Genomic DNA, 13,766 nt, shown 5'->3' with positions numbered 1-13,766 from the left:
ACTCATGACCTTTTGGGGGGAAGATGGAGTCTTCATTAAAAATGTATGGAATACTGAAACTTCTGGTATTTAATTTTTCTTAAATTCTAAGAACATACTTTGCCTATCCATATAAATCAGAAAACTCCCTGCAAATTCTGCTTCACTGTATTAGATGTACTTTGTTATGGCTGAAAATACAACTGACCTTGATAATTAGACCTGAACCCCAAGACCTAAACCAAAAAGAAAGAAGAGGGCATTTTAGATTTTTGCTGAACAGCTGCATTTGCCTGGGCAAGACAGAAATTACTTCCTGATCAATTTAACATTTGGGATGATCTGTTTACTCAACCTCAAATATTTTTTGTTATGCAGCTAATGCTTGTTCTGTAAATGCAACTATTTCCTAATACTCATACCCATCACTCTGCTTTTCTTGTGCATTCATGTTTCTATCTGTTTCTATCGCATTTCTATCTGTTCACATAATCAACATTTTCTTTCCAAACCTTGGATTTTTCAAAACATTCACTGTAAAATTTGTTCAAGAGGAATTTGGGGGGGTAGAGGAGGCATTCAAAACACTAAGAGTGAGTTCATAAGACCTTCCTTATTCTGCTCTTAAGTGAATGGGCATTTCCTTTGTTAACAATCTATTTGACATGAAAGTCACCAGGAGTTAGTGGAGCTACAAGGAAATAACTCCTGTGGAGAAAGATGACAATAACTGTTTTTATGTTGGATTAATTACCTGAAGTTACTCAGCAGTTCTCACAGAGCCAACAGGGTTTATACTGCTACAGAGCTAACCCCTGATTGTATAAACTGACTTCTACACCACCCTATAATCAGTCCTGTGTATTTTTTTTGTAAGCCAGCATGGCCCAATTTTTTACCTGTTCAAGCTACTCAGCCTATTAAGGACACTTTCAAGGGCCTTACTGGTGCGTATTTCTTCTTAAAATACCAAATTCTTTTTCCAGTATTAGCAATAGATCTGAACTTCCACAGTCCCATGTAGGAGTTTGGCTTAGTATTTTTTTTAAACAGTTCAGTAAATATTAGCAGCTGAGTTACATTTTTATATCACACCCACTGTACAGTTTTCAGTCTTCAGCTTCACTTAACAGAAGAAATGCAATTGGATGAATGTACATAAATACATTTTTAATATAATTCAGAGTTCCAGAAGACTCATAGTGATAAGGTAGAAAGATAGTTTTCAAGGTAAATACTTAAAAATTCATAAATTTTGGAACTTTTTATTGTTAGTCTGGGAGATAAATATGATTTATGATATCTTAAACTGTTTCTAAAAGGGAAAGATGCTGTTCAAATCCGATTTCTCCACTGAATTATTTTGATAGTTTCTGTCTAACCCATTGGTACAGTACCTACCAAAAAAAAGCAACAATAATACAAAAAACAGTGGTGTGTGGAAACTTGGGGGGGGGGAGGGAAAGACAAACACCCCTCTGTGTTTGGGGCGGAGTCGCTGCTGGTTTTAAATTAGTTTTCCCATACCAAGAGAATGCGTTGTATAGCAGGAATGAACGTGTATCTGGATAAACCTGTAACTGATAGAGTTCAACTGAGAAGAGCATTTTTCTTCCTCTCCACGTACAGTACCTCTGAGAAAACATTCTCTGGGTTTAAAACAGTTGTCATGAAAGCAGATGCAAGACCTCTGCAAAGAGATGCTCACACTGTCTTGAGACTTCCAGAGAAAAAAAAAATAAGCCTTCCAAAATTTATACTCATAATATATATTTATACTGAGGATTGGTATTCACCTAGACTGTTGTCTTTGTATAGGAGCCAAAGGTGTAAATACATACACACATCCTATAAAAAAAGGACTTATTTGCATATTTTTACTGTAGAGAAACATATAACAAGCTCAATAAATCTGTCAGCAAATCCAGAGCAAAAACAGTTCAGTCATTACTGTGCTAATGTTCTTGCCACAAAAGGCAGTATCGTTTTACACAGTTTCTTGATACCAGAAATACAAGTTGCATAAAGAACATGTATTCTCTTTCTTACTTTGCAGCAATGTGAGAAGATCTGACATATGTATTCTTGTGTATATCGAGACCTACTGAGCAGTGCCATGAGGTGGGAGATAACTGTAGCATCCTGGAAACAAGTCAGAAAAGAAAAAAGTATTAACAATGTATTTCAGCAAAGTTTCTTTCCATTTTGTCACTTAAAAGAGTACTCCTGTTTCTGCATTCAGTGTTCTCCCTTCCACCAAAACTTGTAAGGACACAGGACAATACCATTGAAGTAGTACAGAAGAGACTTCAAGGCATGAGTGACAGTGCTGAGAGCCTCATGGAAAAAATAAAAGGTCAATACAAGTTAGGTATAAAACTTCAGGGATTTGTCTCCAGAATCTTTATTTCATGAGAAAACAATAAAGGAATGGGAAAAAAAAACATACCGAGTGGAAACATGGTCACTGAAAGCAATTAGTACAGGAGTTGTCTTAGTATTTTCTTACTGTAAGTGTGATTTACTTACCTCTTCGTTTCAGCTCCAAGTAGAAAGGAGCGGAGAGGGGAACAAGGTGCCAGACTGAACAATGTACAGTCCACCCTGAATTCTGTGGCACTCACCTTCTAACTGATTCATGTGGGGTAATAATTTCCTTTGTCTTTAAGTCAAACACACACTATAGACACTATTATTATGCATGACACTAATGACAGAGAATTCCAAATAAATCAGCAAAAGAAAATCACTATACTGTTCTGAAAACACAGCCAGTTACTTAAGCTCTGTGGTAAGTTACAAAATTACAACATTTTAAAGCTTTCAGTTACGTTACTTAGTCCATTTTAGTGCCAGCAACTGCAGTGATATTAAAAAACACACTAGTCATTTTAGTTTGGAAAGATGGTAAACTAAAATACTTCCATGAAATAAAGGGTGCTGGACAGAAGAGATGAAAGACTGCATGAGTCTTCCTTTCCAAAGAACTTACACTATATTGACCCTATACAAGTGAGACTCTTTGTTTTACCTGCAGCAGAATGATGAATTGCAACCCTCTGACGAGGGAGAGGTGGTTTATAATTAAGAGCAACATCTTCATGCTCCTCAGCTACTGTTACAGTAACGGAAGTAGCACTAGCTTGATTGTTTTAATGACTATAGCCTCAAAGATACACAGCTGTTTATGAAAACTTTTATTTCCTAATTGGGAAATTTCTAATCAAACTTTTTTATATTAGCAAAATAAACATGTGTAAGTCTATCCTATTTGTATACGTATTTGAGATTAGGCAAAGCTTTGCAATATTTATTTTTTTATTTTTGGGTTTTTTTCATATATATATATATATAAAAATTTGCAGACTTATTTTAGAAAGCTTTGCTGCCAACAATCCAGCCACCTTATTCTCAACAGAAAACAATAGGGCAGAGCCAAGAAACACACCAAGAATAAACCCAACTTGTTTCTACTGCTTGTTTCTCAATAACTGGAAAGGATCGATGTGCATCAGCCTCATGCGCCATTTCAGCACCCTACAGAGACAAAGTTACTTACTAGAAACCAGAGTTCTTCCAGGTACATACATTCATGCTCACTGCACGCTTATGTGCATAGGAAAAGCAAGGGACAAACTATTCTAAGCAGTATTCTTAGGGGCTGGTCAACAGTAGCTCCACCTGATCTTCTGCCTTTACACATGGCACATATACAAACACATCTGCTTCTTTGCAACTTCTGAACCCAAAGGCCTGCAAGGAATTGGTTTGGTTGCAGGGCAATAGTGGACATTAAATCCACAAGTATGTTGTAATAGCGCTGACCATCATAATCATAATGAAGTGTCTCCTGACTCTCCCTGCAGTGGTGTGCAAACTAAGTGGGCACTGGGTTTCAGGCATATGCCAAGCAGAACAGAAAATTTCCATGAGAAACCAAACAGAAGCAACCAAGGCCAATCTTGTTCTCAAGAAAAACATGTTACAATTTTACAAAGTTGTAGCAGGTCCCCAAAACTTCTAAATGTCTCCTCCTTTGAGTTAAAGGAAAACAAACTGACAATATACCCAGGATTCCTCTGTGGTTGAACACATCTGATCCATTAAAACAGATTCTTGTAGTTTTCTGTAAATCTTAGGCAGCTGAACATAACAAGCCATGTTAGTGTTCAACACAGCATACATATACATGCTAAGAGGGTTATCAGTGATAAAGTGCACCTCAGACAAAATAATCAAGAAGTCAGGAGGGTAGGGGGAAGAGAAAAGAGACACCTCAGAATTCAGATGCAGTAAAAAAACACCCTAAAATGTAAGATGTAAGACCTTAAATCTCCTGCAGGGAAATCACTATGTAATCAGGTTTATTTCAAAAATTACAACAAGGAGGATGGAAATGTTGGTCTAAAAGTTGAAGTCTAATGAAATTGAGAGAGATACTGCCCTTGCCAAAAGTAAGAGGTACAAGAATTCACGACTAAGGAAATATATGCAGAGTGAGCTGAGTGAAAAAATCTGCACCAGCTCAGTAAACCTTAGCCAGAGGAGATCCCCCTGAGCTAAAAAGGATTCAAACTGCCACTGTTAAAGAACCACAGACACAGTGTTCCCTAATGTTAGTAACATAGGTTTTTCTATCTACCTGATCTAGGAAACCATAGAATGTTGCAAACTTTGGGGATGTCAGCAAGCAGAAAACCTAGATCGGGGAGGAAGAAAACACATTTGACATGTTTTGGTCTCTTCCCCCAAATAGGTGGGGTTTAATTTATAAGCACCCACTACTATATATTGCTTTATAACTGTACTTTGTCCTTATCTTAAATTTGGTTTTCTCTCAGCTAACCAGGAAATTCTAGTTAAGAATTTATAGATGTCAGTATCGATTCAGGTTCTTAGGGAAAAAAAGAAAGCCAGAAGAGTAGCAACTAATTTATTTGCTGAATCATAGGTGACTAACTTGCAACCAGATTTGACCCTCTCATCAATCAGGTAATTCTTACGGACGGCTCTGTGCAGCTGTCTTGTCTACAGAGATATTGGCAGGTGCAGATCTGCATTTTTGTCAGGTAATGAACACAATTCACTCACATGATGTGTCACCTTTATCACATGACCAATGCACATCTGGCTACTGAATACTGCTGAAGTGGTCCTATAAAAGGCTATAGGACTCTCCCTCCTTCAAGCTGGCAGAAACGTTTTGTGTCTTGTTTTTAAACTTGTACTGGTGGAATTGCTTATGAAAATCAGATTTCAGTGAAAATACACAAGAATAACATTTCTATTATTCTTCATTACCTAAGAAAGCACTTGAAATCTATAAAAAGTGAAAGAAGGCAAGCTTTGTATCAGGAGCACTAGAAATCAACCTGAAGCTAAAGAAATAAAAGATTTCTGATACTATCTTTCACAGATTCTACTAGAACATACGTTCCCATACCTTGCTTTTATCTCCGAAACCATGAATAAAAATATATTGCTTTCATCTTTGAATAAAATAATTGTTCAGTTAAACTCTTTTATTCAACACAGATGAATACATAACATCTCTCTACCTGTATCTAACACCACGGAAGGAACTAACAAACTTTCATTTCACATCCTATCCAGTGACATCACCATGCAATAGTACAGTTTCACCTAAAGCTTCAACAGCACTGATCACATGAGTATTTCTGGCTGCAGTGTGACAGACTGGAGAGTTTTGGCAAAGATGTAAGTGGACAGAAATCGAGTCCCTAACCCTTTGGAAGCTCAGCTAGAGTTATAGAAATGGGAAGAGAATGGCACACTATGATTTCTGTAAGGTAGCATTTTACTGACCAGTGTGGCATCACAGCTCAGTGGTAAGTTCCTGGATAGGAAGGTGTTCATATTCGATAATGAAAAGCATTTTGATTTGCCATTTATGAGACTGGACTGTTCCAATACCAAACATTCTGACTGGGCATTTCTGGTGTCACTGTGACCCCAGCGATGATGCTGTATACATGATATAAGGGTTAACGAATCCTTGCAAACAACAGAGTAAGGGTTCCCTGAAATTCTACCAATACATAAAGAATTGTATTATTAGATATTCTGGACTATAAAAGGATATGTTTGAGAAGCGTTATCTTTTATACACTTTCTCATTTTGTTCCATCAAATCAGAAATGTCGTGGGTATGAACAGGTTACAAACTCTTGTAAAGTTGCAAGAGTGCTTAATGCTTGTGAGAAAATTATGTTAGTTTCCCCCCTTGATTCTGCTAAAATACATCCAAATTCTATAATAATTTTGGTATGTTTATCAGAAAATAATCTAATAAAAAGATGTGTGGACATTACTGACTTCCATGCGAATAGTCATTATGTGTCAATATGAGGCTACACAATTCCTTTTTTTTTTTTTTCATCTTAATATGTAAGTAACAAAGGATCTTTCTAGCAACCCTAGTAAGCAACATTGAGTCTACATTCGTAATTTGCAGTTAAAACAATAAGATTTACAAATCCATTAAAATGTTGTCTGCTAACAAAGACTAGTTCCAGGCAATTTATGAAAAATATTTATACAACACATGTACTGTAACAAAATTACTGCCCATCCAAACAGAATTACAGGATTCAGAAAGACAGAATTAACAGAGTTGCATTTACCTGCTTGGATCCCAATACCTACCTTATTTCATATATACTTTCTTTCTCAATACCTACTTTCTTCATATTCCTTTTTAACATTAAAACAGAATTTACAAGATCTGTTCTTAAACATTTCTTTGTAACAGAGGATTATTATTCTTTTTTCCCAGTCAGAGAACTGAAATTCTTGTATTCATCCAAGTAACTTAAATTCAAGCTCTCTAAGCTACAATTCACTATTTTACAATTCTCATTTTTAAGAAACGGTTCAGATTAGAGAATATTTAGCCTTGCTGCATGGGCTCAGGAGGAATGAAAGAAGTAAGGCATTAGAAGATGACCTAGATTCCTCCTTTAATAGCTGTGTATCACTGAGCCATGATAGAACACGTGTACACTTTACAGTGTGGTTTCACTGCTTGTTGAATACCTGGCTGTTAGTCAGTGTAACATATCCTGCTCTGTCCTGCTAGCCTTGTCCTTTGAATTGTTCCTCCTCCCCTTCACCAAGCCTGGTTGATCAGCAGGTGACAATAGGTTTTCCATCTCGAACCTCAACAGTAATGCCTTTCACTTAACATTACTAGCTCAAGTAAGCTGGAAAAAGTGAGATTTCTGAAACTTACTTGCTCATTGTCTCAACAGCAGGGAGAACCTCATCCTGCTGCAGTGCCTCCATTCTCCAAGCTTCCTGTAAGGACAGACTCATTCACAGCAGAGAATGTACCTGCTACCTGCCTCTTCCTTCAAGGCCTGCACAGTAGCCACAGATAGAAATTTCTCAATAAAATTCTATCTAGGTCCCACTGAGGAAGGAAAATGGGATCACAACTGAGAACATCTGTAAGGAAACATGCAGAATGCCTTCATGGGCTGGAAAGGTCTTCTGCCACTGAATCCATTCTTTTTGTTTTAAGTAGAATAGCAAGAGCTGAAGCAACAGGCTATCAGTCAGACTGGATTTGACTTAGTGCTTGAATCTATTCAACAAGCCAAAACCCACTCAGCTACATTGAGCTGGCTACTTCAGTTGTACAAAACACCAACAAATATAATCTTACAACTTAAAAGAGTTGTCTGCATGTCTATCTGCATCTCAAAAGATCTCTCACCCACCCTGGTACTCCATGTCATTCCTCACTTCCATTTGCAGGATGGTCACTAAATCGATCTCAGCACCAAAGCCTGCACCCTTCCCGTGAAGGCAGTCTCCCCAAGATGCATTTACCTGGCACAACAGGTCTGGATACAGCTCACCGTTCTGCAGCACGCTTGCTGTAAGATCTCTGTATGAGACACTAAAAGCCTTGCCTTTTTGAGAGCTCAGTGTCCATTCAGCTCAACACACATATGCATGGGTCTTCACGTTTCCTCAGTACCAGTCCTAAGTTCCTAGAGGAAACAGCCCAAATGTTTCCACCTCTAAAGAACTATTCTGTCTTTGGAACTGAATATAACTGCTCAAAACTGCCAGCAGTTTATCCTTCAAGCTCCTGTCTATAAGGAGAGGTTCAAGAGGAAAGACACAGTTTTGGACACCTAGTATTTTTGCTGGGAGAAATAATCAGGTTACTGTGGATGACGTGGTGGTTCTTTGGTTTTGTTTTTTTTTGTTTGGTTTTTGTTTTTTAGAAAGAGATTTTGTGTTTTATTTTCTCCCAGACCTATTACAAACAGAAAGAAATATTTTTAAAGCCCTTTAAACAGCTCTCTTTAAAGCACTTGTGTATCCTGGATCTTCAGTGCGAGGTCCTCTGAAACCTCTAGAGTGACTCTAACAACCCTGGATACACAGAGCTAAGTCATAATACCTTGTCCTGGAAATAGTCCTGGCCAAGATCTGAGAGACAGCATCCTCCATGCAGTCAAACTGCAAAGAAACGCTGGGAAAAGTTGCTATCTTAGATACAACTCAGGAACCAACTTTTCAGAAGTCTTCTCCAGAGCTGCTGGAAAAGAATGAAAAGCCATTGACAAACTTCATCTCTTACCTTTCAAAATAGGACCTGATAAAGGCAGAACTCGAGAGGCTGCTGAATAAGCTCTTTCATTCATTCAAGATTTGAAGCTACCTGGAAATGGTGACAGTCTCCCTGGAGCTGCTGTGATCAGAAACAAAGAGGGGAGCAGGGTGGCTAAACAAGAACTTTAAGTTCTTCCTGTTATTCTTAATGTTGGAAAAGTGGAGTATCTGCCATAAAGTATTGATTAGGCCTATAATTACTTCTTTAATTGCAAAGACAACTTCTCAATCGCTACCTTGTAAAACACAGCTTGCAGTAGTGGGGGTTGTGGCTAGCACCTTCCAAGAAATAGGAAAAACATCTCCTTTCCAAAGGATCTACATTTACTGCTTTTCAAAGCATGGGTTTGGGTATTCCCACAAGAGAAGCAAAGAAGCAGCTGACTTGCAGAAATAGGACCTTAAGCACAGTCATAAAGAATTTAACTTTCAGGTGTCCAACTGGAATGGGAGATTGGAAAATGGGTATTATGGTTCAAACTAAAGAACAAGGGCACCCTCACCAGATGATTGTTCCCATAGCTATGGTTAATTAAGGACTATCACATTTGCCTGAATAAGGAATGGGGTAGCAGAGTTTTCATGTCACTGTTGTGCAGCTGAGAAAGCAAAGGATGATACAGAAAATCCAGTATCTCAGGCATATCATTCCCCCAATGTCAGTGGTAGTTTAGATGCTAATATCAGTTCTTTCACATTTCTGTACATACTCTTCCACTTCCTCTCCCTTCAAGATACCAAATCTGTCCTCCAAATAGTGAGCAATTAACAGTCTCTACTGAGCACTGATCCCCAGGAAGTGGTACGGATTGTTAATGGAGATGATCATCTTAAGCCCTGGCTTTGGATGCTGAGAGCAGGAAGCAGATGCCCCCACAATTAGAGGCCACCTTGGAGGAATCTGGGAGCATAAAGTGGAGTCAAAGGAAGGAACAGAGACACAAAGAGGAAACTCTCAGATTACTCAGGAGAGGTGCCTTCAGTGGTCACACATGCAATCTGCACTAAGGGTTTCCTTGCTGAACAAACAAAAAACTGGAAAAAAGGCAGTGAACAATGGAGGACAAAGCTGGCTGATTATCTACACATACTAAATACAAGGGTAAGCTGTAAAGAGCTGCAGAAAGACTTCATGAGATGAACTAACTAACAGATGAAATTCAGAATAGGTGTATGGTAAAATTAAGCCCCTGGAAAACAAGTTTACATATCTACTTCTGGAATGAAAATGTAAGAAATCATAAAAGGAATAGAGAACAAAACAGACATCATTACAGCACTGCATAACAACTAGACAAAAGTCATGAACAAAATCTGTTGAGGACTATTAACACACAGAAATAGTCTCTAGTACTGACAGACACACCCGAACCATAGAGGAAGTATGAAATCAGAGGCCAGCTGTGCCCTTTTCTACAAGCATCAAGTCTTCCTCAGGAAGCAACAGTCATCCCTTTGAGTGGTGGACCAGAGCAGTCACACTGTGGGCTCCCGGTTACCCTCAGAAATCCATGCCTAAGCTGCCAAGAGACAGCACCACCTTCAGACAGGGCTCCACGGCAATGGCTTTGCCCAGTCACCTTAACAAGGGCAGCACCAAGAGCCTTATTGCTTACATGCTCCAAGCTGAACTCAAGATTATAGCAATGGTGGAAGACATTTTCTAACTTCCTGTCAGTTAAATCTAAATCACACATATATTAATTAAAAGCAGAGAAATTCTGGAGGTGAATCTCTTCCACATGAAGTGTGAAAACTAAGCAAGTACCCTCACATCCGGAGCGGGAAGACAGTATCGGATAAAATTTTAAGTTTCGGAACATAACTTCTGCCAATATAGCTGTGATAAATAACATTTAGAGACAGTTTTTACTCCTTAAGATTGTACACAAGCCTGAAAAGTTTAGGTTTTTTTCTTTATCAGTGTGCTGTCTTGTCAACTATCACATATTAAGTATTGCTATAAATGTTAGCTGAGCCAGGTAGGTGAGAAATGCTAATACTGCTGGTCAAACAAGTCCTCATTACTACTGCAGACAAGACCTTTCACTTCCATCAACTTTTAAAAGGACATAATAATCTCCTTACAACTTACTGTGTATAGTAGATCCTCTGGAGTTACAGGACTGATGAAAATGGTACGCAGACATCGCAGGCAAGCCTCAATAAACTTCAAATCTGGCGACAGCAATCCTATAAATATAGACAAAAACTACTATTCAGTTTCATTATCTTTGCTTATTTGAGTACTTTAGGAACATTTACTAACAGATCCATTAAGGGAAAAGTACCTTGCAATAAGGCTGGAATAATATGGCAGTCTAGTAGGGATTTGACATTATTCTCTGTACCCATTGCAAGGCTTCCGAGGACCACTGCGCATTCTGTTCTCAGTTCTGTGCTGGAGGTTTCTTGCTGAAGTAAATACAGCAACCTGGAAATACAATTATTTTTAGAGGAAAATTCACACAGATGAGAACTTCTAAGTCTAGTAAAATAAAATAATATCTGGGTCCTGCTACATAAAGAAGATGAAGTCCTTAATATAAAGATGAAGACTGAACAAAAGAGTAAGACGAACACTTTATTTATAAGAACCTTTTTACACTGTGTGTTCCTACATAGGTTTTACTCGCTTTTATGGTATAAAAAATACCACACTGTTTTTTCTAAAAATGTAATGTCACGGTACTGACATCCGGGATGAGGTCTTTCAGGACACCAGGAAGATCCCAAATTTCAATTAAAGGAAATGAGTCTGCAGTTTGACATCAACGGGAAAGGGAACCTCATGCATCTCCCCTAATACCTAGGGACATGATTACCGCTATCGTGATGGTTGTTATCTTTGGCAGTGACTTCTTCTGGGTCATGGTTGCAAAATAATTCCATCATCAAGCACAAGCCTGGGGGCTGAGAGTAATCTGAATTTTGAACACTGAGAAATAATCATATATGAACATGAAGAAAGCCCAGAAAAGTTTTATGTGCAGGAAGGCAGCTGAATTGTAACTAACCAGGATCATTCAAGCCTAAAACACATCTTGCCAAAGTGTGTACTTCGAGTCTCAATCAGTATGGATTCTTTATACAGTATCAAGATACCTACAATACCCTTCGAACATATTTTAGATTACATCAGTAGCACCTGAATCACAGCAGAGGTCATCGAACGCTTTCAGTCTAAATTTGAGTCATACAAAGAGCCCAGATAGCAACCAGATTCCTACCTCGCATCAGCAGAGAAGATAATCACTTTAAGATTCACATGGTTTACAAGCTTAAGATGCAAACCGTTTAACTAAGGGCTCCCACATTACTTACAAGTCTGAGCAAAACTGTAACAGATAAGATGACTTGGACACTGAGATTCAATTCTCTCTGTACATGCAACATACACAGTTACTTGTCTAGATTCACCGAGCTAAGACAGAAATACTATTAATTTAGAAACACACTACTCTGTCCAGTTTGAAAAGGTCTCTCCTAAAGCCTTCTCTAGGAGCAAAAAGGAGCCAAAAGCCAGCATCTACGCCACTGCTGAAGGGGGCAGTAGTAGTTGCTCAGGTAAACGGGTGCCTGAACAAAATGCCCCAAAAGCTGACTTCCTAAATCAAAGGCAAGGGAAAAAATAACTGGAAACATAGTAGCTAAGTGCAATTTGGGCACCTTGGGCTGGAAAAGGCCACCAAGGGAACTGCGAGCAGCCCCACAACAGACAGTAACACAGAAGAGTACCAAATGTTTCCCGCTTATAAAAGGCAGAAATTGCTTCTTAGAATCCCCTACATTTGAAACCTAAAGTAAAAGGCCAACAGACATAACTACAGCATGTCACTGGAAGAAAGCTATGAGACCCTTTGGCCTCTTCAATACCTATAAGCAGCACATTTATAACAAAATCCAGACTATCCCAAACAGCAGGCAATTTACCAAGCTCTTGGAGAACAGCAGCAGAATAATCCCCCAGTATTCCCTAACAATTTATTTGGATTAAGAATTTTCTGATTGCAAATCTGCTAGGAATCTGCTTTGCTCTAAACACAGGTTTGACAGCAGCCAGAAAGTGAAGAGATATACTAGTTATCACTCAAAACACATGGGTACTCTTTTTGAGATGTGGCTAATCTCATAATGCAAAAAAGCTCCAAAACACACATACTAAGGAGATTAAATATAATTTCTTCCTGAACACAAACAAAACAGTTGAAATGGGGCACAAAATTAATGTTTGAAATGCAAGCAACCCCAAAAGCACAGGTATCTTTTCTCCTTTCAACTTCCTTTGCATTCAAAGGATCAGACTGGCAGAAATTCAGAATGGCAAAGATTTCTACAATCATTGCTGTTTTCTTTAATCCACACCTTCCACAGATTTATCAAAGGCATCCAGGTTCTTTGTCCCCGCTTATCTGTTTTATCTGAAAGGCCACTTATTCCTAATGTTTAGAAATTACTTCTCATTTCTTGTATAAATCTATTCTGACTAATTTCCATCTATTTGGTATTGCATACCTATTATCCTATAATTTGTATAATTCTCATTTCCTACAGCGACGAGGTAATTAGCCCAGAATGTCCACATGGCTCAGTGAGGCTGATCTGATATTTGTTCCTCATTTTACTGTAGGCCCCTTTAATACCAACAGAGCAAGGTATGTAAAAAAGGCTCAGCATATCTCACACATCATTTGTGCAAACTCAAAATTAACCGTACCTATACTGTTGGCTTCTGGAAAAGGAATAAAAATAATACTTAAGGCAATTAAATTACATGTTTCTAAAGCTACAAATTCTGGTACTGCATTCTTTGAAGTATCAGCTGCACTATGTTCAAGGTAAAGATTAGTGCTGTTTCTGAAAGACTACAAAAGCAACAAAATACATAATCAATGTTATGCAAAACCATCATAAAGGAAAAAAAGCATTTCAATTCTAATCCAAATGAGACAGAATAACCTTGCATTACTATTACTTCTTTATAGGCAGCTGTTTTGTTCCCTGCCTTCTAGATCAGGTAAGGATAGACAAGAAGCAGAAGCTTCTTTGGTAATGTACAAATGCCCCAAGTGATCCTGCCTAAAAAGTATCCTTGAAAAGATGTTCAGTTTTTTCTGGATACTGAGCAGAAAATCACT

General features: G+C 38.2%; 1 protein-coding gene across 9 annotated transcripts in view; it reads right to left on the bottom strand.

Annotated features, from left to right (window-relative positions):
- ARMC8 (armadillo repeat containing 8) overlaps positions 1–13,766 on the bottom strand; it is an 80,346-nt gene that overhangs the window by 35,925 nt on the left and 30,655 nt on the right. For all 9 annotated transcript variants that reach the window (XR_012630039.1, XM_074877941.1, XM_074877944.1 and 6 more), the window contains 3 exons: positions 10,920–11,062; positions 10,724–10,821; positions 2,029–2,121 (listed from right to left, as the gene is read on the bottom strand). Coding sequence is in view for 8 of the 9 variants with exons in the window: in XM_074877941.1 (XP_074734042.1) it covers positions 2,029–2,121; positions 10,724–10,821; positions 10,920–11,062 (334 nt within the window). In the remaining variant the exon portion in view is untranslated. The remainder of the gene's footprint in view (positions 1–2,028; positions 2,122–10,723; positions 10,822–10,919; positions 11,063–13,766) is intronic.

The sequence above is a fragment of the Strix uralensis genome, chromosome 9 (assembly GCF_047716275.1).
Source record: "Strix uralensis isolate ZFMK-TIS-50842 chromosome 9, bStrUra1, whole genome shotgun sequence".
NCBI lineage: Eukaryota > Metazoa > Chordata > Aves > Strigiformes > Strigidae > Strix > Strix uralensis.
The sequence above is the reverse complement of the archived record's forward strand: the minus strand, read 5'-3'. Positions and strand labels throughout refer to the sequence as shown.